This window comes from Oscarella lobularis, chromosome 3, assembly GCF_947507565.1.
Source record: "Oscarella lobularis chromosome 3, ooOscLobu1.1, whole genome shotgun sequence".
Classification (NCBI taxonomy): domain Eukaryota; kingdom Metazoa; phylum Porifera; class Homoscleromorpha; order Homosclerophorida; family Oscarellidae; genus Oscarella; species Oscarella lobularis.
Window position 1 is genome coordinate 3,382,825 of NC_089177.1, and position 19,807 is coordinate 3,402,631.

Consider the following 19,807-nt stretch of genomic DNA (forward strand, 5'->3'; position numbering starts at 1 on the left):
AAGGCACCCCCGGGACAGATGGGTCGCTGTCTCCCCGAATGGGGGCCTGGGTGAAGGGTCCCCTGTTACACGGACACCGGAAGGACGCTCGTTTTGATTTTTGCTACTTCCGGGTTACTTCCGGGTTTATTAAATAAAAAATAACATGGAGCTTCTCTTTGTACATGCGATGCGACGGGGTCTTGCCCGGGACCCCGCCGCGGAACAGCAGTTTTTTCGTTCATGCTTAGGACCCGTGCACCGCGCAAAAAATTCTGCATGCAAACGCAACGAAATGCTACCAGTACGGACTAAAAAGAGAGTCTCCTTTTCTTCTTATGAGCATCACTGGCGCTTCTCTTTGATCAGGCAAATCGAGAGAGACGATTTCAGCTCTTGCTCTTTTGAAGCAGCATCAGGAGAAAACCTAAGGAGCAAGAGCGATAGCTGGGAGCGAGCGATGATCGCTACTTCGAGCATAGCGCTTCGAGGCTTACAAAAGCAGACCACGCGAAAGAGCTCTCCTGAGCGGTTTTTGCAGCTCCGATGTGATCTTCTGCAATGCCTAATTCAGTACAACGTACGCGAGACCGAATGCGCCCAGCCAAAGTCGAAAGAAAGAGAGACACCGATATGGGGGCCCCCTCGAGCGATTTTTCGCGTCGTAGGTGTCGTGCAAGCGTTCAAATGCACAAAAAGCAATCCCGCTTACGTGTGTAGCCAACGCAGCAGCCTCGATCCGATCCGATTAGCGTAGTTTGAGGACTTTGAGCTTAGTTTGAGCATGCGCCGTCACGCGGACCCCAGATAACGACATCATGTTAATTATTAAGTATAGTATTGGACTAAAATTTTCGAAGCGCACATTCTCCCTAACGCAACCCCTTCCTCCCGCGGAGTTCCCCCGTCCCCACTCACCTATCCTTCCAAGCCAAAATCGCGCGTAAACTCTTCTAATTTCCCCAGGTCGTCCTTGTTCACAGTCGGACGAGTGTGCTCCAAAGCCTTCATCATATCTTTCTAAAGGGAACAAGGCTGAGGTCCGTATTCTCTCGCTGTAAAAAGGCTTTCTCACCATGCCGGCAACGGGCTCGTATAGTTTATCGCCGGGAACGTCCATCCAAGTCATCTCTATCGCTTCCGGATCACCTAGAGAAAATAAAAAAATTTCAATTAAAAATTGCGTTGATTTATTTATTTATTTATCTATTATTACCCGGTGAGCAAGGAGTCAGTAAATCGTAAAGCAGTACTGACGGATCCTCGCGAGACGGACCGGAAACCTATTAAAATTATTAATAATAGCATTTAATTAATTGACAGCTCTTCTACTGTTTTGAAGTGAGTGGCTTGCTGGACCATGCGCACGGGTTCCATTAGGGCGTCTCTCACGACAATGCTGATGTCTGCGCCGGAGTATCCTTCCGTTTTTCGGCCGAGCAGCTGAAAATCGCGCGGCGTCAAATTGTGCGGCGTCTTGCCGAGACTGAGTTCGAACATTTTCGTTCGAGCTTCGACCTCCGGAAGGGGAATGTAAATGCGTCTTTCGAATCTAATAGGCATTTAATTAATTAATTAATTAATTAATTCCAATTTTTTATTAATCGTTGCCTTCTTCGTATGGCTGCATCCAAAGCCCACGGAATATTCGTTGCGCCCAAGACGAGAATATTTTCGTTATCGGAGCCGACTCCTAGGAAATAATAAATAAGGTTATAAGAATTAATTTGCGATTGGCTGTCTGTCGCTCGCCTTGCATTTGTACTAGAAATTCCGTTTTGATGCGACGAGCCGATTCGCTGTCCTTGTCACTTCGAGCGCCGAACAAGGAGTCGACTTCATCGATAAATATAATAGCCGGTCGATTTTCGCGCGCCAACTCAAATAATTCCTTCACCAATCTAGAAAGAAAAATAATAATAATAAATAATAATTAATAATAATAAAATAATAATAAAATAATTCGTATTCTGGAGTTGGGCCCTCCGAAAATATTTTTCTCTTCTCACTTTTCGCTTTCGCCCAGCCACTTGGAAACGAGATCCGACGACGATATAGCGAGAAACGTCGAATTGTTCGCCTCCGACGCGACGGCTTTCGCCAAGAAAGACTTCCCCGTACCGGGCGGCTACAATGTCTCTATTTACTTCACGCACACTTGCGCGCGCGCGCAATGAGAATTTACCCCGTAGAGCAAAATTCCTCTCCAAGGCGTTCTCTTGCCTGTGAACATTTGAGGAAATTTGATTGGTAATATAACGGCTTCCTTGAGAGCTTCCTTCGCTCCTTTCAATCCGGCCACGTCGTCCCACTTAATATTCGGTTTTTCCATCATAATGGCCCCTAAAATGACGTCACGATCACAGATACATAATTATTAATTAATTATTGATACCTGATATTTGGCCCTTGAGTTTCTTTTTCTCGGCGTCGTCCTCCGAACTGGAATCGCCGTCCTGATCGTTTTTACCGCCCCCGCTCTTCTTCCTACGTCAAAATCGGGTGACCACGCCCCCTCTTCGTTTCTCCTCTATTCTTTATACTTGGAAGATCCGCCGCTATCGCCTTCTTTCACTGGCTTCGATTTTTTATGATCTTTGCCGCGTAAATGAGCCTTCAGCTTTTCGGCGCGTTCCAAATAGCCGGCGCACTTGTCCCGTATGCTGTCCTTGGCCTTCTTGTTCGGCGTTTCGTCTGAATTTGCACGAAAGATTCGCTCTCGAAATCCGACGTCACTGCCACGCCTACTTACATTTCATGGCGTGCAGGAAGTGCTCGACTGCGCTCTCGTAGAAGCGCAGCGCTTCGTCGTAGTTCTGCTCTCGATCCGCTTCCGTCGCTTTCGACGCCAAATCGATCGCTTTCTAGGTAACGAAACGAACGTCGCGCGACGATTCGCGTCGACGCGTCTGGAGAACAGCTCTTCGTACCTGTAGCACGCCCCCAGACATGACAAATCGCTCGCTCAAGCGACGAAAGAAACGGGGATTCTGTGTCAAGTGATGTGCTTGGGTCGCAAATTGATATCTAACGAACAAGTTTACGTAATCGCTATTATAGTATCTCCGTGCGCACGTGGCGATTACGCAATGTAGTTATTTCTCGTTCTGGACGATGGAAAAAAGTCAAATTTTTTTTGGGATGCGCACTCCCCTCCAACAAAATCCACTAAATGCAATGTATAAATTCACCTTTACGTCTTTCTAAATTCCAAATCGCGCTGGAGTTCTCTTCGGCGTCATTGGACACTTTCTTCCGGGAGTATAAATAACGCTTCTATAAAGAACAACAATGATTCTAGTAGAAAAACACGCGCTCTTCGGCACCTCGGAGTTGATGCCGACTTCTTCGCCTCTTCTTCGAGCTCCCTCTGTTTCATCGCCTCGGCGGCGAGAGCCATTTCCGCTTCCATTGCATTGAGCTGCGATCGAGCTCGGGCATCGCGTTGCTATGGCAACAAAACTCGCACGAGAAAAAAAGAGGAAAAAAAAGTCGCACTGACCAGCACGGATCGCGACGTCTCTTTGATACTATAGAACATGGGGCCCAATTCCGCTAGCCATTCTCCGTCGACAGAAGTGACGCATTGCATGTATTCCTTCAAAAAAAAAGGAGGTCATAAAAAGGAGAGAGAAACGAACAAAGGAGCCTCACCTTGCTCGTCATTACAAGCTCGTGATACACAACGTAGTCCGGCTGAAATCCCATTCCAAACAGGGAACTCGTTGGATGCAAATGGCACGGCATTCCCGTTCTACAATTCACGTACTCGCCAATGCCCTAAAAGCGACAAAAGATCTATATATTTTATTTATTTATTTATTTGCATAAAGATCGCGCTTAAAGTGCCAAATTATTTAATTATTTAATAAGAATTGATTTCATTCTCCCCTACCTTGAGTCGTGCCGCTTGGAAGAAATAAGCGGAACAGATGCACTTGCGAATGACGTCCCAATCGTTGCCGCACGACACGATTTCCATTTTCTGCTGATCCATAATGTCCTTCAGCTGAGCTCGCACCTCGCGCACCTAATCACACACAAAATCGCGCGGACATTTTTAAAAAATAGAAAAAAGATCTGCTACTTTTTTGAGGGCTTTGACGTGAATAAAATGATCCGAGCACCACTTCGCGGAATAGCTACGCAAAACGTTTTACTCGCGAAAAGGGTTTTCTTCTTTCTCCTCTTACTGGTTCGTTCTCCACTGTTGATAGACGTGAAGCATTGTCAGGTGATCGCTCTCGGGAACGGAAAACTTTTCCCGGGCCAAGTCTCCCTCCTCCTCTCGGTCTCTGGGCCGATAGAAAATCGCCGGGACGGAGAGCATGGAAACAATAATCTTATTTTTTTTAAGAAAAATTAATTAAAGAGTCGTGGGGTTTCTTCGCAATTGGATGGGACGTACTAAGACTTCTGCACTGCAGCCCATATCGATTGACGTTATGAGCATTTTCGACAGGGCAGGATCGAGCGGAAATTCGACCATTTGACGACCGAGGGGAGTCAGCGCTCCCGTATTATCCAACGCGCCCAAAACCCAAAGCTGATACATGGAATTGAGCATGTTATCCTAATAATCGATTATTTATTAATTACGGTCGACTGCACCCAAACCTGCGGCGGCGGATCCATGAAGTGAAACTTGAGAAGATCTTGAACGCCGAGCGATTTCAATAGCAAAACGACGTTGGATAGATTCGTCCGTTGAATTTCCGGGACGGTGGTGGACAAGAGTTCCTCCTTGTAACAGCGTTCTGTGTACAACCGGAAGCACTGCCTAAAGAGAAAGAACGCACGTGTTCTCAAGAGAAAAAGGACGAAGGCCCTATAGTGCCCTTACCCCGGCCCCGTTCTCCCGGCGCGACCGGATCGCTGATCAGCATTGGCCTTTGGTGAAAAATTAAAATGAGCCTCTATTTCTCAATGGAGCTCTACTTAGAACTGTGCAAACTATTTTACAACGTAGGATTAGGTACGCCGCGTACTTAAAAGTTCAGTTTAGTACGTGGGTTACCTCCAGGTTAACCTGCACGTGTTTGGCGTGGCCTTCTGCGAGGCGCCTACCGTGGAAAACCCACGGAAAACTACTGCAATAGTTGTTTGATCTCGGAGATCCCGGAAAACCCGCGTACAGTTTTTCTGTGATCCCGGAAAACTCGCGCAACAGTTTTTCTGCGATCCCGGAAAATCCACGCGAAGGTTTTTCTGTGATCCCGGAAAACCCACGCAAAGGTTTTTTTGTAATCCCGGAAAACCCACGCGAAGGTTTTTCTGTGATCCCGGAAAACCCACGCAAAGGTTTTTTTGTAATCCCGGAAAACCCACGCGACGGTTTTTCTGCGATCCCGGAAAACCCACGCGACGGTTTTGCGGCCCCGGAAAACTACTAGTAACAACAGCGTTACGGTCCCGTATTTCTATATCCCAAGCTGCTGTAGGCCTAACTAATTTACTTGATTAATCAAGATCGCGTACTTTTCTTGACCTGAACTAATCACGGACCGTTACAAGGCTACTGTAAAATAACTATTTCCTACTTAAAATTTAATTTATGTACGACGGTAGTTTCTAAACGGAATTTTCCTACCTGACTGATTGGGTAGATCTGCAACGCGTCCATCCCAATGCGAGGATTAAAGACTTTCAGTTTGCAAAAGCCGGCGTCGATGACGTAAATGATTCCGTCCACTGGGGGGAAAAGGAAAAAACACCAAGTATTCAATTGAGCGAGAAAATCATTTTTTCAGCCTTTCGAACCGGTCAACGACGTTTCGGCGATGTTGGTCGCGACGACGCACTTGCGAACGCCGTCCGGAGCCTTTTGAAAAATCCGCGCCTGCAAGTCCGACGGCAATTGGGAATAAATAGGCAAAATAGCGAGCGGAGGAGCTTCGTCGACTTCTTCGAGACGATCTAGACGAAATTTCGAAAATCAATAAATCAATAGGGGAAAAAATCGCTTAGACGTATTTACCTTGTATCACTTCACACGTCGTTTCGATGTCTTCTTGACCGGACATAAAAATTAGGATGTCGCCTGCGAAAAAACTCGAATATTCGAACGGTAAAATAAGAAAAAAGAGTCCGCCGTACCGCCGGGCGCCTGCAAGTGTATTTGAATCGCCTGTCTCACCGAACTTTCCACGTGATCCTCGGACGGATTCTTACTGTAGAAAACGTCGACGGGAAAAGCTCTACCGGGAATCTATAAAATTACGAAAAAAAAATAAATTGAAGGGGTCGGAATAATTATTCTCGTCGCACCGTATACGTCGGCACGTTTCCGAAAAATTCCGAAAATTTGTCGGCGTTCATTGTCGCCGACGTGACGATGAGTTTCAAGTCGCGACGTCTCGAAATCACCTAGAATTCGAGAGTCCATTCAACCCTTCATCCCTCTAAAATTCGATTTGCCCCCCTCCCCCCTCCCCCACCTCTCGTAGAAGCCCAAAGAGAACGTCCGTGTTCAACGAGCGCTCGTGCGCTTCGTCCATAATCACGCAGCTATACATATCCAAGTCCGGCTCTCTCAACGATTCTCTCAATAGAATTCCGTCCGTCATGTATTTAATCAGAGTATTCTAATACGAGACGCTCTACTCTCTTTTCTCTCTCTCTTCTATCTCTTACCCGTCCCGTTACGTCTTCGAAGCGAATGGCGTAACCGACGTCTTCTCCCAGTTCGACGCCCATTTCTTCGCTGACTCGCTTAGCGACCGACATGGCGGCAACGCGACGCGGTTGCGTGCAGCCGATCATGCCAAATCGCGAATATCCGTCCTCGTGGAGATACTGAAAAAAAAAAACAAATCTCGAATTAAAATTAATTATTATTGGATTTTGATACCTGAGTCAGCTGAGTCGTTTTTCCCGATCCCGTTTCTCCGACGATGACGACCACGTTATTTTCGCGTATGATGTTTAGGAGCTGGTTTTTTTAATTAAAAGAGCGGAAATTTTTTTGACGAATTTTTTTCTAACCTCTTGTCGACACGTGTATATGGGTAGAAATTCCCTTTGCTCTTTTATGGATTTCTCCTTCGCGAATTCGCTCAGCGCGACGTTTTTCTTTTTCATGTGATCGGCGAATCGTTGGCCGGATTTGTAGTTCACAGTGCCGTCGTCTGCGACGTCGGCATCCTAGGAGAGAAAGAAAGAAAAAAACCCTCTTCAAGAAAAATTCCCCTGTCGTCTTTTTGCGCGCCTTTTCCTCCGTTTTCTTGATTCCCAAGAGATCGCCGAGCTTGGTGCCGGCCATCTCCCACTCCTTCCGCTGCGCTTTCTTGATTTCGTTCTGTTCGCGACGCCGTTTGACGAGCGCACTTCCCTTGCGAGCAATAATGGCAATATCGGCGGTCGGATCCTAAGAAGAAAAAAAATTATTTATACGCATAATCGTTATTTATTAATAACCTTGATTGGAACGACGGGCTCCGGTTGCTTCGTGAAAACGATTCGACCGTCGAGAAAAGGCGGCACGATGTTCTGCACGAGAAGATGAACTTTCGCGCCGGCATCTTCCTCCAATTCCTCGTCGAATTCCAGTTTTTGAACGACGCCACTTGTCAGCATTCGATTCGTCTCCCAACGCTCGTTATCCTGGAGTGTTTGGGATCGTGTGACTGACGACAGCATCCGGGTTTTGTCTCACCTTTTGAATTTGCTTCTGCTGAGCCGAAATCTTTTTCTGCGCCATTTTGGCGAATTGGTCTTCTCTTTGTTTCGTATACTCGTCGGTGACGTCAGCAAACGGGTTGTTCTTTTCGTCGTAGCCGGCGTCCATGTCGTACCAAGCTCTATCCAGTCGCTAGAAGAAGAAGAAAAAACGATTCCAAATATGCATATAATTGATTAATTTTTTATTTACCTTTTGTTCGTCTTCCCACGCTCGTTTGTCTTCTTCGTTTAATTCGACGTTCTCCTTTTCTTCTGCGCAAAGACACAAAGGAATTTTTTTTGAATGCATTGTCACATTCAGGGTCCTGCCGAGAATTTTTTCAGTGTGGGAAGAAGGTCTGGAAAATTGTCCAAGACACTTTTATGAATCGTCTAAGGCAAAATTGTCTTGGACCATTTTCAAAACTGTCTTGGACCATATTTAAAACCATTTTAAAAATTGTCTTGAACGTTTGAACGGGAAGAAGGCAAAGGCATAGGGAGAAGGCAAAGGCATAGGAGAAGGCAAAAGGCATGGGGAGAAGGCAAAAGGCATGGGGAGAAGGCAAAAGGCATAGGAGAAGGCAAAAGGCATAGGAGAAGGCAAAAGGCATAGGGAGAAGGCAAAAGGTATAGGGAGAAGGCAAAAGGCATAGGGAGAAGGCAAAGGCATAGGGAAAAGGCATAGGGAGAAGGCAAAAGGCATAGGAGAAGGCAAAGGGAATAGGAGAAGGCAAAAGGCATGGGGAGAAGGCAAAAGGCATGGGGAGAAGGCAAAAGGCATACTGTAGGAGAAGGCAAAAGGCATAGGGAGAAGGCAAACGGCATAACGTTTTAGTAGTGTATGGGTCGGCGATAGGCGAGTGAGGGTCGGGGCCGACCCATGCCGACCCACGTGGGCAGAACCCTGCACATTGCTTTTGAAGTCGAACGAACCTCGTCCGGTCATTCCTCGCGAAAGGCGCGGCGTTTCGCTGGATCGATGCCGATTCTTTGCCCACGCGTTCGACTTGTACGACGGGGTCGGAAGCGGTGTCTCCTTACTTCCGTATCGTTCACCGGGTCTAAAAAAACAATAAATAAATAAATAAATAATTAATCCGACGTCAAAATCCATACCTTCGAACTGATTCTCCTCCCGATGAAATGGACTGAGCCGGCGAAGGTTGATCCCATTTCGAACTGCCGGGCGTCGAACGAATCGCCTCATCGTCGTCCCACCCTGACCGCGATGGAGTCCATGACTCTAAAAGGAAAAGGATGAGTTAATTCATTTATGACGTCATATTTAAATAATTAAATCTATGATAATTTGATTTTATGACGTCACACTCCGTAATTATTTATTTCTGACGTCATCATATCTAAATGACGTCTCATTTTCTTCCAATTTCCGCATTTATGAAATAATTAAATCTATGAAAACTTGATTTTATGACGTCACATTCCGTAATTATTTATTTCTGACGTCATCATATCTAAATGTTCTTCCAAATTCCGACAACATCACGCATTTATGACGTCATATTTAAATAATAACTTGATTCACATCTCGTAATAATTATTTCTGACGTCATATAATTTTAATCCAAATTCTAACGTCGCGCATTCCCCCCGTGATTTTTTTAATTCGATCCTCACCGTTTCTCGGCGTTCTCTTCCCATCCCAATCATCGTTCTCGCTCGCCTTCGCCTTCGCGCGATATCGCGGTGGCGGCGGCGCCCCGGCGGCGTTTCCCCGATCTCGCGACGATACGTACATGGCCCCGTGCCGATCCCTTTCCTGTCGACGCATCTGCTTCATTCGCGCTTCCTCGCTCACGCCGCCCGTGTACGACGGCGTTTCCGTCCTCGTCGAACGATAGGATCGATGCGACGGACGTCGATATTCGCGTTCGCGATCGCTTTCCCATTCCGATCGACTTCCCCGACTCAATCTCCTTCCTTCTTCGTCGTCGTCGCCTTTACGATCGGTTCGCACGCGCTTCGGTGCCGCCGCCGCCGCCGCTTCCTCCTCTTCGCGTTCCTTGCGCTTTTTCGCCGCCAGGGCTTGGAGACCGAGTAGGGACGATTCGGGTTTGCGAAACACGTGCTGTTCGCCGTCGCCGCTCGGTTTCTTCTTGAGAAGAAGGCCGACTGATGCCGTCGACGGTGCGTCGAGTCGGCTCGGCGCTTCGTCGAATCCCGACGGGCATTCGGCCATCGCAAAGAGAACGAGAACAATCGAAAATTATCGAATGCGTCTAACGCACGCTGGGGTCTACGAGATGTCTTTGGTTCGCTGCCTCCGTACGAAGTTCTTTATGCACTGGAGCAATCCGAGGACGCGTTTTGTCGCGTACGTCCTTCTGCTTGTTCACATTTCACAATTCAGACGCTTTTTACAGTCGTCTCTCTACGTCGACGGATAGTCAAAAATATTCTGACGTCAGAAAGTCGAGCAAGCAGGAAGAAGAAGAGGACACGAAGGGAAAACTTCTCGATTTAGCCTTAGAATTTGTTCCGGAGTATGGCTGGTCAAAACAGGCTCTGTCTCGAGCAGCGAAAAGTCTCGGATTTCCATCCGTTGCTCATGGCCTCGTTTCACGTGGCGCTATCGATATCATTTTCTATTTCGAAAGAAAATCGAATAATCAAATCGTCGAAGAATTTTATCCAAAGTCGCCGAGAACTAAAACAGACGAGGAAAAGTGAGAACGATTAATTAATTAATTAATTAATTAAAATAAACGGTCATTACAGGCCAAATGTGACTGCGTTTTTATACGACATAATCAAAGCGCGTTTAGCACTAATTGAGCCCTACATTGAAAAGTGGCCACAGGTAAAAACATTTCATTTCATTTAATTCATATGGATCATTTTTTAATTAAAGGCTTTGGCTCTTCAGTCTCAACCACAGTATACAGTGGAAGCATTTACAAATCTCGGTCATCTTATGGACGATATATGGTACTTGGCTGGAGACAATTCTACCGACGTCAGTCGAGATATTTTTCCAATAAAAAATTTCCCTAACATACTTCTAGATGAACTGGTATACGAAGAGAATCTCGCTGGGAGCTATTTATGGCTCTGCAGGCACGTGACTATTGTCTCCAGCCAACGCGTTTATGTTTTATCTATAAACAGAACTGTACATGCTTCAAGATAGATCACCGGGCTACGAAAACACGTGGACGTTTGTCGAGAATCGGCTGGACGATTTCGTGGCTCTTCTTAGAGCAAGGAAAAGAGTAATTAAATAATTAATTATTTATCATCTCTATTTCCTTACGTATTCTAGATTGAATCGCAATGCAAATCGTCGCTCCAGTTGCTAGAAACGACAATCAGCACGGTACAGTAGCAATATCATTTCCCAAAAAAATCAGCTCTAAGACTTATTCTCCTAAAAGATCTCCGGAATGATAGGACGACGATACTGAGAAATCCATCACGTGTTATTTTAATATATAAATACTTATGTTTCCATTAGAACATAAGGATCGGCGACTCGCACGTACACGGCCATGTATTTATCGCCCTTATTTCGAGTCACCTTCTTGCCCTCCTCCGTGCTCTCATACAATTTTTCGATGACGGGATCATTTGCCTAAGACCCAGATGACGTGGAAATGAAAAAAAACGGAGATTCATTTTCTCACCGATTCCGCATCTGTTTGTCGTCGGAAAAGGGGATGGTCGTCAAGGTGACAAACCATCCAATCGTGCACGTCTTTGACGTCGGTCATGGTGTAAAGGATTCCCTGGAAAAAGAAAAGGGATATTCTTTTGTTTTGTTGATGTAGAGACGTTTACTTCTTCGGCTAATACGTAGGCGTATTCGGAGAGAAGTGTGGAGCTGGAAGAAGGAGAGTGGCTGATCGCTTCGTTTGGAATGGTTTTCTTTACCTTATTATTCTCCATTTCTGCTTCTTTTTCTTGAAATGCGGATCGGGAAATAGTATGAACATTTTCTTCAGCTGATCCCCCATAAATTAATTAATTAATTAATAATCGAAATAGTTTTTAATAGAATGCAAAGAACCTGAGCTTTTCCGAAATAATTAGGCATGTATTTCATGGCATTCGAACGAATGACGGCAATATTTTGATAAGAACCAGGATGCTGAAGGCGCAGAGCCTCAATCCTCTCCCGAACATAATCAGACACCTAAAGCAATAAAACCTCTAATTCAATTAAAAAATGTATCCCCCCGCGGTGTATTAGTTAATTAAAAACATTTAGCCCAGAAGTGACCCGAATTGTACCTTGACTCGTATTTCCAATCCCAGCATAAGAGTGTGAGGAAATAGAGCGGAGAGCTCCACTAGAAGACCCCCGTAGCCGCAACCGACGTCCACGAATTCGACCGATGGCGGTTTCGAGCGTTTCGACGTCGATTCGCTGTCGTTTGGCTCCGACGGGCTTTCGAAAACGCTCGGGTAGAGTTTCGACCAATCCATTTCGTCTGGACGAACGGGACTAGAGTCGAATGAGCTCGCAAACGATCGACAAGCTGTCGAATAGATTACTAGTCGAACAAGTGGTCCGCAATGGGGTTGGCATGCGCTCGCTGGCGGTAATACTTCTTCTGCGGAAGGCTCATTTGGAGTTGAACGTCCCGTATACGTTTCAGCTACAAAACACAAAAAGACGCCGCCAAAGGTTTTCTGTAACTAAGCTTGAGGCTGGTGCTTTTGAAACGCGATGTCCATCACGGCCATAGCAAAATCGATATCCTCCTTCGTCACACAGAGAGGAGGTTTTATGCGAAAGCACTAAGAATAAAAAAGAAAGAACGCGTAAATCGCTCCTACGATCGATTCGCGCGCCTCCCTTACACTTCCATAGAGACCGCCCTTTCCAAAAAGTATTCCCATGTCTTTGCAATCCTCGAAGATATTGGCCACGATTTCGGGAGCAAGCGGAGTACGAGTTTCCTAGTAAAAAAAAAAAAGAAAGGGGGCTCCCCCTCATTTGAAAACTCCCGCTACTCTTACTCGATCGCTGACGAGTTCCATTCCCAGCATGAGTCCTCTGCCACGCACGTCGCCGATGATCGGATACTTGTCTCTCAATTCTTCCATTTTTCTCAACGTATATCGGCCCAAGTCGAGCGCGTGGCTCTGCAACTTTTCCTCCTCCATCACCTTGACAGAAAGCGATCTCGCATTGAGAAAAAATCGCTAAGGAGTGCGAGTTTTACGTCGAGAACGGCCGTGGCTGCGGCGCAGGCCATAGGATTTCCGCCAAACGTGTTCAAATGCAAAGCGCTGGTCAAACTCGCCGCTATTTCTTTGCGAGTCACAACGGCGCCCATGGGAAACCCGTTCGCAATAGACTTGGCCATGACAACTAGAAGAAGAAGAAAAAATTGGGAAATATATAATAAATCTCGGGGGGTTTTTATCACTTATGTCCGGCTGGCAGCCGGCGGCTTCAAAACCCCAAAAATGAGTGCCCATGCGACCGAATCCTGTTTGAACCTGAGAGACGGATTTAGAGAAGAAATCCCCTTGGAAGTTCTCACTTCGTCCAGTATGCATAAGCCTCCTTTGGCTCGAATCAATTCAAACGCTTTTGATATGAATCCGCGCGGAAGTTGCATGCATCCGCCGACTCCCTGTTTTTTTAATTAAAATTGCAAAATGCTATTTATTTATTTATTAATCGGACTTGAATGTATTCGACGATGAAGCCGGCGATCTTTTTCGGCGTGCAATGCTTGAGAACGTCTTCGAGTTGACCGGCGTACATATCCGACGCTTTGCATTCGCCTGCAGAAAACGAAATAATAATAATAATAATAATAATAATAATAATTAATAATTGGTTCAAACCTGGAGAACAGTCGCACGTTCTGTCAACAACCTGACTGGATTCCTCCCGGCAATTCGAGCCTCCCCACGGACCGCGATAAACGTCGGCATTCATTGACTACACAAGAGAAAAAGAAATGATTATATAATAGCAATTTTTTTTTGGAATGATGCGTGCCTGAAGAAGACCATTTCTCGTCGGCATCTGCTGCATCCAATTACCCAATGAAGTGGCTCCCATAGCAAAAGTGCTCAACCCGTGATACGCATTCCTATACAAACACAAATACTATTATTAGATCAACGGTCACGTGATAAACAGAGCAAGACGCCGCTAATAGATTTAGATCAAAGGTCATGTGATGAATAGAATAGATCAATTTATATTTAGAGACATGTCACCTCAATGATACAATATCATATTTCCCCGTATAGAGTCTTGCCATGGCCATGGCCAGATCATTTGCCTCAGAGCCGCTGTTCACAAGATAAACAACCTGAAAAAAAGAGAGAAAAATGCTATAGACTACTCCTGTGAGTTGGTACACCATACATCTAAGTAGTCTGGCAACGTGGCTGTTAAGCGTTCGGCGTATTCGTGAATTTTCGGATGCATGTAGATGTTGGTTGTGTGCCAAAGCGTTTCCTGCTGATCCACAACAGCCTTGAGTACAGTTCTAATATAAAAAAGAATACCACGTGACGTGATGAAGAAGTAGCACTGTTCTCTCCTACGGATGACAGTGACCGACTCCGACCGTCACAATCCCCGCAAAAAGATCGAGATAACGTTTTCCGTCGGAATCAAAAAGCCACTGCTTGTGTCCCTAGGGAGAGGAAAAAAATCCAAAATTCCCCAATACATAATTAATTAATTAATTAATTAATTAAAAAAACTACGCACTTGATGAACATAGACGGGGTCTTTATAAAACGTCAGCATCGCCGGACTGAGGTGAGTAGCTCTCACCTCTTTGGCCCTCGCCTTGGACATGCCCTTTGTAAATAATTAATCAATTAATTTATTGATTTATTCATCGAAGAGTCTTAGAGACGTCTCCGTACATCGAAAGGTTTTGGAGTGAAATCGCATGGCGGCATTTGGGGCAAATTCGTCGCCGCTGCCGTCGTGGAAAAAGCCGACGCTGTACACAATGCATTTCCAGCTGCGAGTGCACAAACGTCATCGAATCATGCTCACCGGCCGTTTTCGTGATTCTTCTAAAAGCGCCTGCAAGCATGGAGAAAGGATGGAGCGTAAACGAACAAAGGCGTTGCGTGGGTCGTCCCTGGAGTTCCCGTAGTTAGCGTGCGTCACGCGACAGCCGCTAGGGCGCGGTTTCTTTTCAAGTGTCGAGGCGTCTTCGGCGTGGACTTGCCCCTGCGTGCGAGCCCGTCGAGACTAAGCGTACCAAATCAAATGTCGATCGGAAAAAAGATCTATAATTTGCGTTGTGGGCCGACGAACGAGTTGCTGTCGCCGTTTCGACTCCGAGTCCGCCGTTTCAATCCGCATGACATCTTGTCGAAAGCACGTGCCGCGGCACGACAAAAAGCGCTGCTCCGAACCCGCAAGAGCACAATCAGTCGAACCACCGATCCTTAAAAGAATGATTTCCGACGAGGAAATCATAACGATGACCACGGGAGAATTCTTACGGTTATTTCAAATTAGGACGCATCCTTGCAGAAGGATAACGTTTCTTTAGCTTTATCGGAAGAACGAGACCGCTTAAAACCAGACGAACACTGCCGCAGCACGCGGCACCGATGCGCGGCTCGACTCCAGGGGTATAAAAAGACTACGGGAATTTCTCTTATATACCTGATTCCGGTGTGTGTGGCAGAAATGTCGGGTCGTCGTCAAGGAGCCCAATCCAGCGGCAAGTCAACAGCCGACGGTGACGATAAGAAAAACAAAGCCGGTATCCGTCGATGTTTTCAAAACAAAATCGAAACTGAGAGCGGAGGCAACGGAAAACAAGAAAGTGCACTTTTTGGAACCGCTTCGTAAGGGAACGAAAAGTGCGACAGCGACGACGACGACGAAGACGTGCGCCAATTGCAGCAACCGAATGCGCCGTCTCGTCGCCACTTGTTCGCACCTGAACGCATTCACGTTCGGAGCGCGACCCGCCCCTCCGCGCCTGCCCCAAATTGAGAAACGCCGCCGCCGACGCCGCCGCCGCCGCGACGACGGAGACGACGAGGACGAGGATGGAAATGCAATGCGAGCGCTGCAAGCCAAACTGGGCCTCCACCCCGTCGGAATCATCGACATTTAATTAATTAAAAAGTTACGACTTCACTAATTTTTCTTCTCAATCAATGTTAATTAATCAAAAACTTATATGGATGTGCTTCAATTGTACACCTCATTTCAAAATTTAAAATGATATGAACAGTTTTAGGATGTGTTCATTAATTTTTTCAGCGCTTTTTTCGCTTCTCTATACGTATAGGGTTCTCATTGGGCCCAAAAACGTGTATGGTGCGACGATTCTTACCTCGCTAAAACGCCGTCGCTCTTTTCCGCTCTCTCCTTCAGCACTCGTACGACTTTCGAATTGCTTCCGGCTATTTCGGCGCGAGATAACGCACGAGCCGCTTGAACGCGAACGTGCACGCTCGAGTCTAGCTCGAGCAAGTCGAGAATCAAGCGCAACTGCTGAACGTTCTCTATTCCAACGGTACCCTAAAAGAAAAGAACACCCCCCGCGTGTAAAAAAACACGGCCAAATTGCATTGCCAACCAATGCTGTGACGGCTTGAGCACGAACGTTATCGTCAACATCTTCTAATTGTCTAATTATACGAAATTTGTCGTGGGCAAGGATTTCTTTGCTATATATACACGTACTTGACTAATTTTTGGCAAATTTCTCTCCTTTTTCCCATCGCTGTTAGTGTATCTGATACTGCTACGCGCACCTCCTATATCGTTCAAAGGTGCTAGCCGCGTGTGCGTGCTTTTACCGTAGATACCTCGCTAGGATCATTCCACAGCTTTTTCTCCAGCGTTTCGTGCAACTCTCCGGCGTTATAATAGCGCGAGAGGGCGGCGCGACTGACGTGAGCGAGCAAACGCGCCGCGGAAGCCCGAATCTAAAAGCGAGCGTACAAAAAAACCGCGGGACAAAAGACGCAGCATCGCGGACTTTTCCCGAAAAGGCGCTTCTAAGAAGATTCAATACAGCATCGATAACTTCGTCTGGGTAACAGTGCAACTGCTCCACGAGAGCCTCCAAAGCCTGCTTAGGATTTTTACCGACTATAGAACGTTCGTTTCGAGGGACTCACTATCAATTTAACGGTCGGAAGCGAATCGTTTTCTAACGTAGAGTGAATTAATCGCTGCGCTTCCGTCGCCGTCGTCGGCGGAATCGCGTCCGTCGCGTAGCAGGCGACGACGGCCGCCCGAAACGCAACTCTCGCGTCGAAACGGCTCGACATCAACGAAACGATCTCGGTGCACAGTGTACGAAAAGTCTGGGGACAGTGCATGCGTCGCGGAAAATTCGTGGAAAAGTCGCTTCTTACCTCCTGCACTCCGTCGTCGTCGTCGTCGTCGCACGGCTTCGAGTGTTTTAAACTCGTCGCGAGTACGGTCAGTAAATCGAGTCGAAGTTCTTGCGTGCCGCGTCGAAGTGCGAACGCCGCGACGATCATAGCCTCGACATCCCACGCTTCTGCGAAGAGAGGAAAAAACGTCGATTTTTCTACTATAGACTATAGGCTTTATTTACCCAAGAGTAGAAGCGACCTACTCGCTTCTAATTGCACCAAATAATCGTCCTCACTCGAGACCTTTTATTGATTTATTTAACCGAACGTCTGACCGTTCTAGGGAGACGCTTACCGTCCGCTTCAAAGCCGTCAAAATTTCGTCGTCTTTCCAACCGAGTAGCCCTAAACTCTGCACGCGATAAAAGAGTTAGAGAAGTCGTACGTCGAACGCGGGGAGCGCACTTTCGCCGCATCGCGTCTCGTAGTAGCGAGGGAAGAAGTCAATTGATGCTGGATCAAATCCTAAAGAAACGCTCTACTATAATCGCAATTTTTTGAAGTATCCCAACCTCAATTCGCTTCTGTTTCTGAGAAAATATATCGTTCTTTCCCGTACGATGTCGATTGCGCAATCCGGCGGCTGCGGCGGAGAACGTTTTACGGCGGGTTTTCGATCTCGACTTTTCTCCCGCTTTGAAGTCGCCGCCGCCGCTCAATCCGACGGCCGAAACGTCGGCGACAATTCGCTTCGCTTTCAATTCGCTCGCCTTCGCGTCGCCCGTCCAACGAGACGGCGGCGCCGGAAAACTTCTCGTGCGATCCTTAATTAATTTTTTTAAAATGATAGAACGCGAAAATTTAAAAAAAAGCCCACGGTGACGAGATGTCGAGTGCCGCCGCCGCCGCCGTCGAGACGAGGAAGACAGAGAGGCGGAACGGCGGCGTAAACGGCGGCGTGAACGTCGTTCACGGGCGCATTCACCTTCAATTAAGGAATCAATAGCGGAGAAAAATTCGCTATTTTTTTATACGTACTGTTGCCGGGGAAACGGTACTCGGAATCGGGTTTGACGGTTGAAAAAGTCGCGCCACTAGACATCCGGTCAATTTTGTTGCTTATTTTAATTGAATTTTTTTACTGCGGCGATCCGCTTGAGATTGGCCCGTTGCCAAATCGTCGACCGTGTTCTCGACGTAATCGTGTATCTTATCGATTTTTCGCGCGAGTTTGCCGAATTCAGTGCGCTTTAATTAAAAATTCGCTAAAACACGACCACGCCTCTCTAATTAATCTACCTCGACTTCGATTTTCTCCTCTATCGGATCGTGCCGCTTCATCAAACGCCGAGTACGCGCACCCCACAACAAAGACGTACTAGCAGACCCTAACAAAGGAATCAGGTGATCCGGGAAGCCTCCCTCTCAAAACCTTCTAGCGACGTAACGTAACGTCCAAATATGGTCAAGAAGAGTCATGACATCACAAAGGGCAAGCGACCAATCAAGAGAAGAGTTCTTACGTTACGTTACGTCGCTAGTGTAAACTCACTTCTTGCTATATAACTAGACTGAAGAGGAAGCCCTAGCTGGTGCCACGACAACGGATCTTCTATTCCAACGCCTTCCGTGAATTCATACTGCGTATGAAGCGTTGGCGGTCGCGAGAGCGGTCTCGGCGGCGATCGCCGATAGAAACCGGGTCGTTTCAATTCAGTCATCGTATCGGCGTCGTCATGGCGATCGGGTAAAAAGGGCGGTTGGGGTTGCTCTTTCGTGCGTCGCGCCGTCACGAGAGCGCCGTACTGGGCGACGAGTTTGGAGGTGACCGGCAACGTGTCCGTTTCCGTCGACGAGACGGAGCGATTGTGAAGGGGAGGAGAATCGGCGATAATGACGCTTCGATCTTCGTTTTCCCTTCTTGTTGTTGTGCTGCTGCTTTTAGAAGATTCGGTATCAGATTCTGTCGACCAGTCGCTGTCTTCTTCTTCTTCTTCTTCTTCTTCTTCTTCTTCTTCTTCTTCTTCTTCTTCTTCTTCTTCTTCTTCTTCGCTGTCATCGTCAATCTTCTCAAATAATTTAGAAGATCGGCGTTCGAGCCTTTCTACGTATTCGTCGCTTCTGTGCGACTCCGCTAGAGGTCGTCTCGGCTAATATACCCGTAGAAAAAAATCCCATTGATTAAAAATTGGGACCCCCATTGATTTTCTAAATACCTCCGTTAGGACGGGCCTAGTTCGCGTTCTTCGCGCTTTCTTTCGCGAAAGAAGTAATTTCTCGAGTCTGTTTTCGAGCCACTGTACACGCTTCTGCAAGGATTTGGTCTAGAACGAGTCCCTAAGTGTTTTTGTGGAAGCCTTAGCCCCTCCCTCTCTTGAGTTTTCGTTACCTGTTCGCCCGATTTTCGAGCTCTGTCTAAGTCTCGCATGGTGTGGGCTAATTCCGTGCGAATTTTTACCAGAACTTGCAGCAGAACGATCAGTTCGTCTGTTCGACTCTTTAGCACGTTTACTTGATCCAATTGTCGTTCTTGTTCGTCCTGCTAGAGAATTGAACGTCTCGAAAACGAATTTTGAAGTACAGTACGTTGTTTTCGGCTTCTTCCAATGCGTTGAGAGCTCTTTCCAAGTTAGCTTGGGAGTCTTGGACTAAGCATAACTAAACGGGGGCGAAGAGGCCGTGCAAAACGAGGAGGCGAGCTCGTTTCGCCTTACTTGCTCATTCAAAAGCACGTCGGTGCGATGAGGAAGTGCAAATACGTGCCTGAGACCGTGCGCTGGCGACGCACTGATCATTTGTATGTCCGAAACGTTCATAGCGCGTCGTTTTCTTTAGTTTGCCTACGGGATCTAGGCAACAA

The 19,807-nt window shown here is 46.8% G+C and overlaps 6 protein-coding genes across 10 annotated transcripts; 1 reads left to right on the forward strand and 5 right to left on the reverse strand.

Moving 5' to 3' along the window:
* Positions 1-91: 91 nt before the first annotated feature.
* LOC136184436 (vacuolar protein sorting-associated protein 4B-like) lies at positions 92-3,008 on the reverse strand. Of its 4 annotated transcripts, none has more exons than XR_010669359.1 (14): positions 2,910-3,008; positions 2,732-2,843; positions 2,523-2,673; positions 2,375-2,466; positions 2,165-2,322; positions 1,989-2,107; positions 1,732-1,880; positions 1,591-1,672; positions 1,312-1,531; positions 1,196-1,262; positions 1,055-1,128; positions 692-999; positions 477-535; positions 92-406 (listed from the first exon to the last, which is right to left on the reverse strand). XR_010669359.1 is itself a non-coding variant. In XM_065971342.1 (12 exons), the coding sequence occupies exons 1-12, from the start codon at positions 2,928-2,930 to the stop codon at positions 898-900; spliced, it is 1,347 nt and encodes a 448-aa protein (XP_065827414.1). In that variant the 5' UTR covers positions 2,931-3,008; the 3' UTR covers positions 92-897. The 4 variants fall into 4 exon arrangements, 1 of the variants encoding a protein (XP_065827414.1); XR_010669360.1 differs by having other exon boundaries at positions 477-544; XR_010669358.1 differs by having other exon boundaries at positions 477-999.
* A 67-nt stretch (positions 3,009-3,075) lies between these two features.
* Positions 3,076-9,875, reverse strand: LOC136184415 (pre-mRNA-splicing factor ATP-dependent RNA helicase PRP16-like). The gene is made up of 26 exons (XM_065971311.1): positions 9,280-9,875; positions 8,758-8,884; positions 8,575-8,702; positions 7,850-7,911; positions 7,634-7,789; positions 7,396-7,581; positions 7,187-7,345; positions 6,964-7,122; positions 6,830-6,910; positions 6,613-6,774; positions 6,417-6,563; positions 6,247-6,345; positions 6,076-6,187; positions 5,957-6,019; positions 5,740-5,895; positions 5,570-5,670; positions 4,823-4,869; positions 4,597-4,759; positions 4,388-4,552; positions 4,173-4,321; positions 4,067-4,121; positions 3,875-4,009; positions 3,634-3,759; positions 3,482-3,577; positions 3,306-3,427; positions 3,076-3,255 (listed from the first exon to the last, which is right to left on the reverse strand). The coding sequence occupies exons 1-26, from the start codon at positions 9,839-9,841 to the stop codon at positions 3,183-3,185; spliced, it is 3,591 nt and encodes a 1,196-aa protein (XP_065827383.1). The 5' UTR covers positions 9,842-9,875; the 3' UTR covers positions 3,076-3,182.
* A 1-nt stretch (position 9,876) lies between these two features.
* LOC136184454 (ubiquinone biosynthesis protein COQ9, mitochondrial-like) lies at positions 9,877-11,795 on the forward strand. The gene is made up of 8 exons (XM_065971364.1): positions 9,877-9,976; positions 10,026-10,328; positions 10,381-10,462; positions 10,514-10,618; positions 10,668-10,719; positions 10,771-10,874; positions 10,925-10,978; positions 11,037-11,795. The coding sequence occupies exons 1-8, from the start codon at positions 9,906-9,908 to the stop codon at positions 11,064-11,066; spliced, it is 801 nt and encodes a 266-aa protein (XP_065827436.1). The 5' UTR covers positions 9,877-9,905; the 3' UTR covers positions 11,067-11,795.
* Positions 10,465-12,279, reverse strand: LOC136184455 (tRNA (guanine-N(7)-)-methyltransferase-like). The gene is made up of 8 exons (XM_065971365.1): positions 12,157-12,279; positions 11,893-12,106; positions 11,669-11,794; positions 11,533-11,603; positions 11,440-11,482; positions 11,286-11,387; positions 10,916-11,233; positions 10,465-10,853 (listed from the first exon to the last, which is right to left on the reverse strand). Exons 1-7 carry the CDS (start codon positions 12,228-12,230, stop codon positions 11,102-11,104), a joined length of 762 nt encoding a protein of 253 aa, XP_065827437.1. The 5' UTR covers positions 12,231-12,279; the 3' UTR covers positions 10,465-10,853; positions 10,916-11,101.
* LOC136184431 (alanine--glyoxylate aminotransferase 2, mitochondrial-like) lies at positions 12,237-14,739 on the reverse strand. The gene is made up of 15 exons (XM_065971336.1): positions 14,645-14,739; positions 14,509-14,588; positions 14,348-14,440; positions 14,179-14,270; positions 13,997-14,120; positions 13,846-13,940; positions 13,622-13,715; positions 13,465-13,561; positions 13,301-13,401; positions 13,155-13,247; positions 13,038-13,110; positions 12,831-12,979; positions 12,625-12,774; positions 12,466-12,564; positions 12,237-12,402 (listed from the first exon to the last, which is right to left on the reverse strand). Exons 1-15 carry the CDS (start codon positions 14,682-14,684, stop codon positions 12,301-12,303), a joined length of 1,482 nt encoding a protein of 493 aa, XP_065827408.1. The 5' UTR covers positions 14,685-14,739; the 3' UTR covers positions 12,237-12,300.
* A 987-nt stretch (positions 14,740-15,726) lies between these two features.
* Positions 15,727-19,797, reverse strand: LOC136185227 (myosin-M heavy chain-like). 2 transcript variants are annotated; one of them, XM_065972315.1, is made up of 21 exons: positions 19,662-19,797; positions 19,534-19,605; positions 19,337-19,486; positions 19,164-19,271; positions 18,500-19,097; positions 18,247-18,335; positions 18,090-18,195; positions 17,986-18,041; positions 17,825-17,932; positions 17,520-17,771; positions 17,413-17,472; positions 17,303-17,359; positions 17,190-17,250; positions 16,984-17,132; positions 16,744-16,932; positions 16,602-16,694; positions 16,429-16,548; positions 16,304-16,377; positions 16,197-16,248; positions 15,951-16,138; positions 15,727-15,893 (listed from the first exon to the last, which is right to left on the reverse strand). In XM_065972315.1, exons 1-21 carry the CDS (start codon positions 19,761-19,763, stop codon positions 15,851-15,853), a joined length of 2,727 nt encoding a protein of 908 aa, XP_065828387.1. In that variant the 5' UTR covers positions 19,764-19,797; the 3' UTR covers positions 15,727-15,850. The 2 variants fall into 2 exon arrangements, with proteins under 2 accessions (XP_065828387.1, XP_065828386.1); XM_065972314.1 differs by having other exon boundaries at positions 15,951-16,248.
* Between the last annotated feature and the right edge of the window lie 10 nt (positions 19,798-19,807).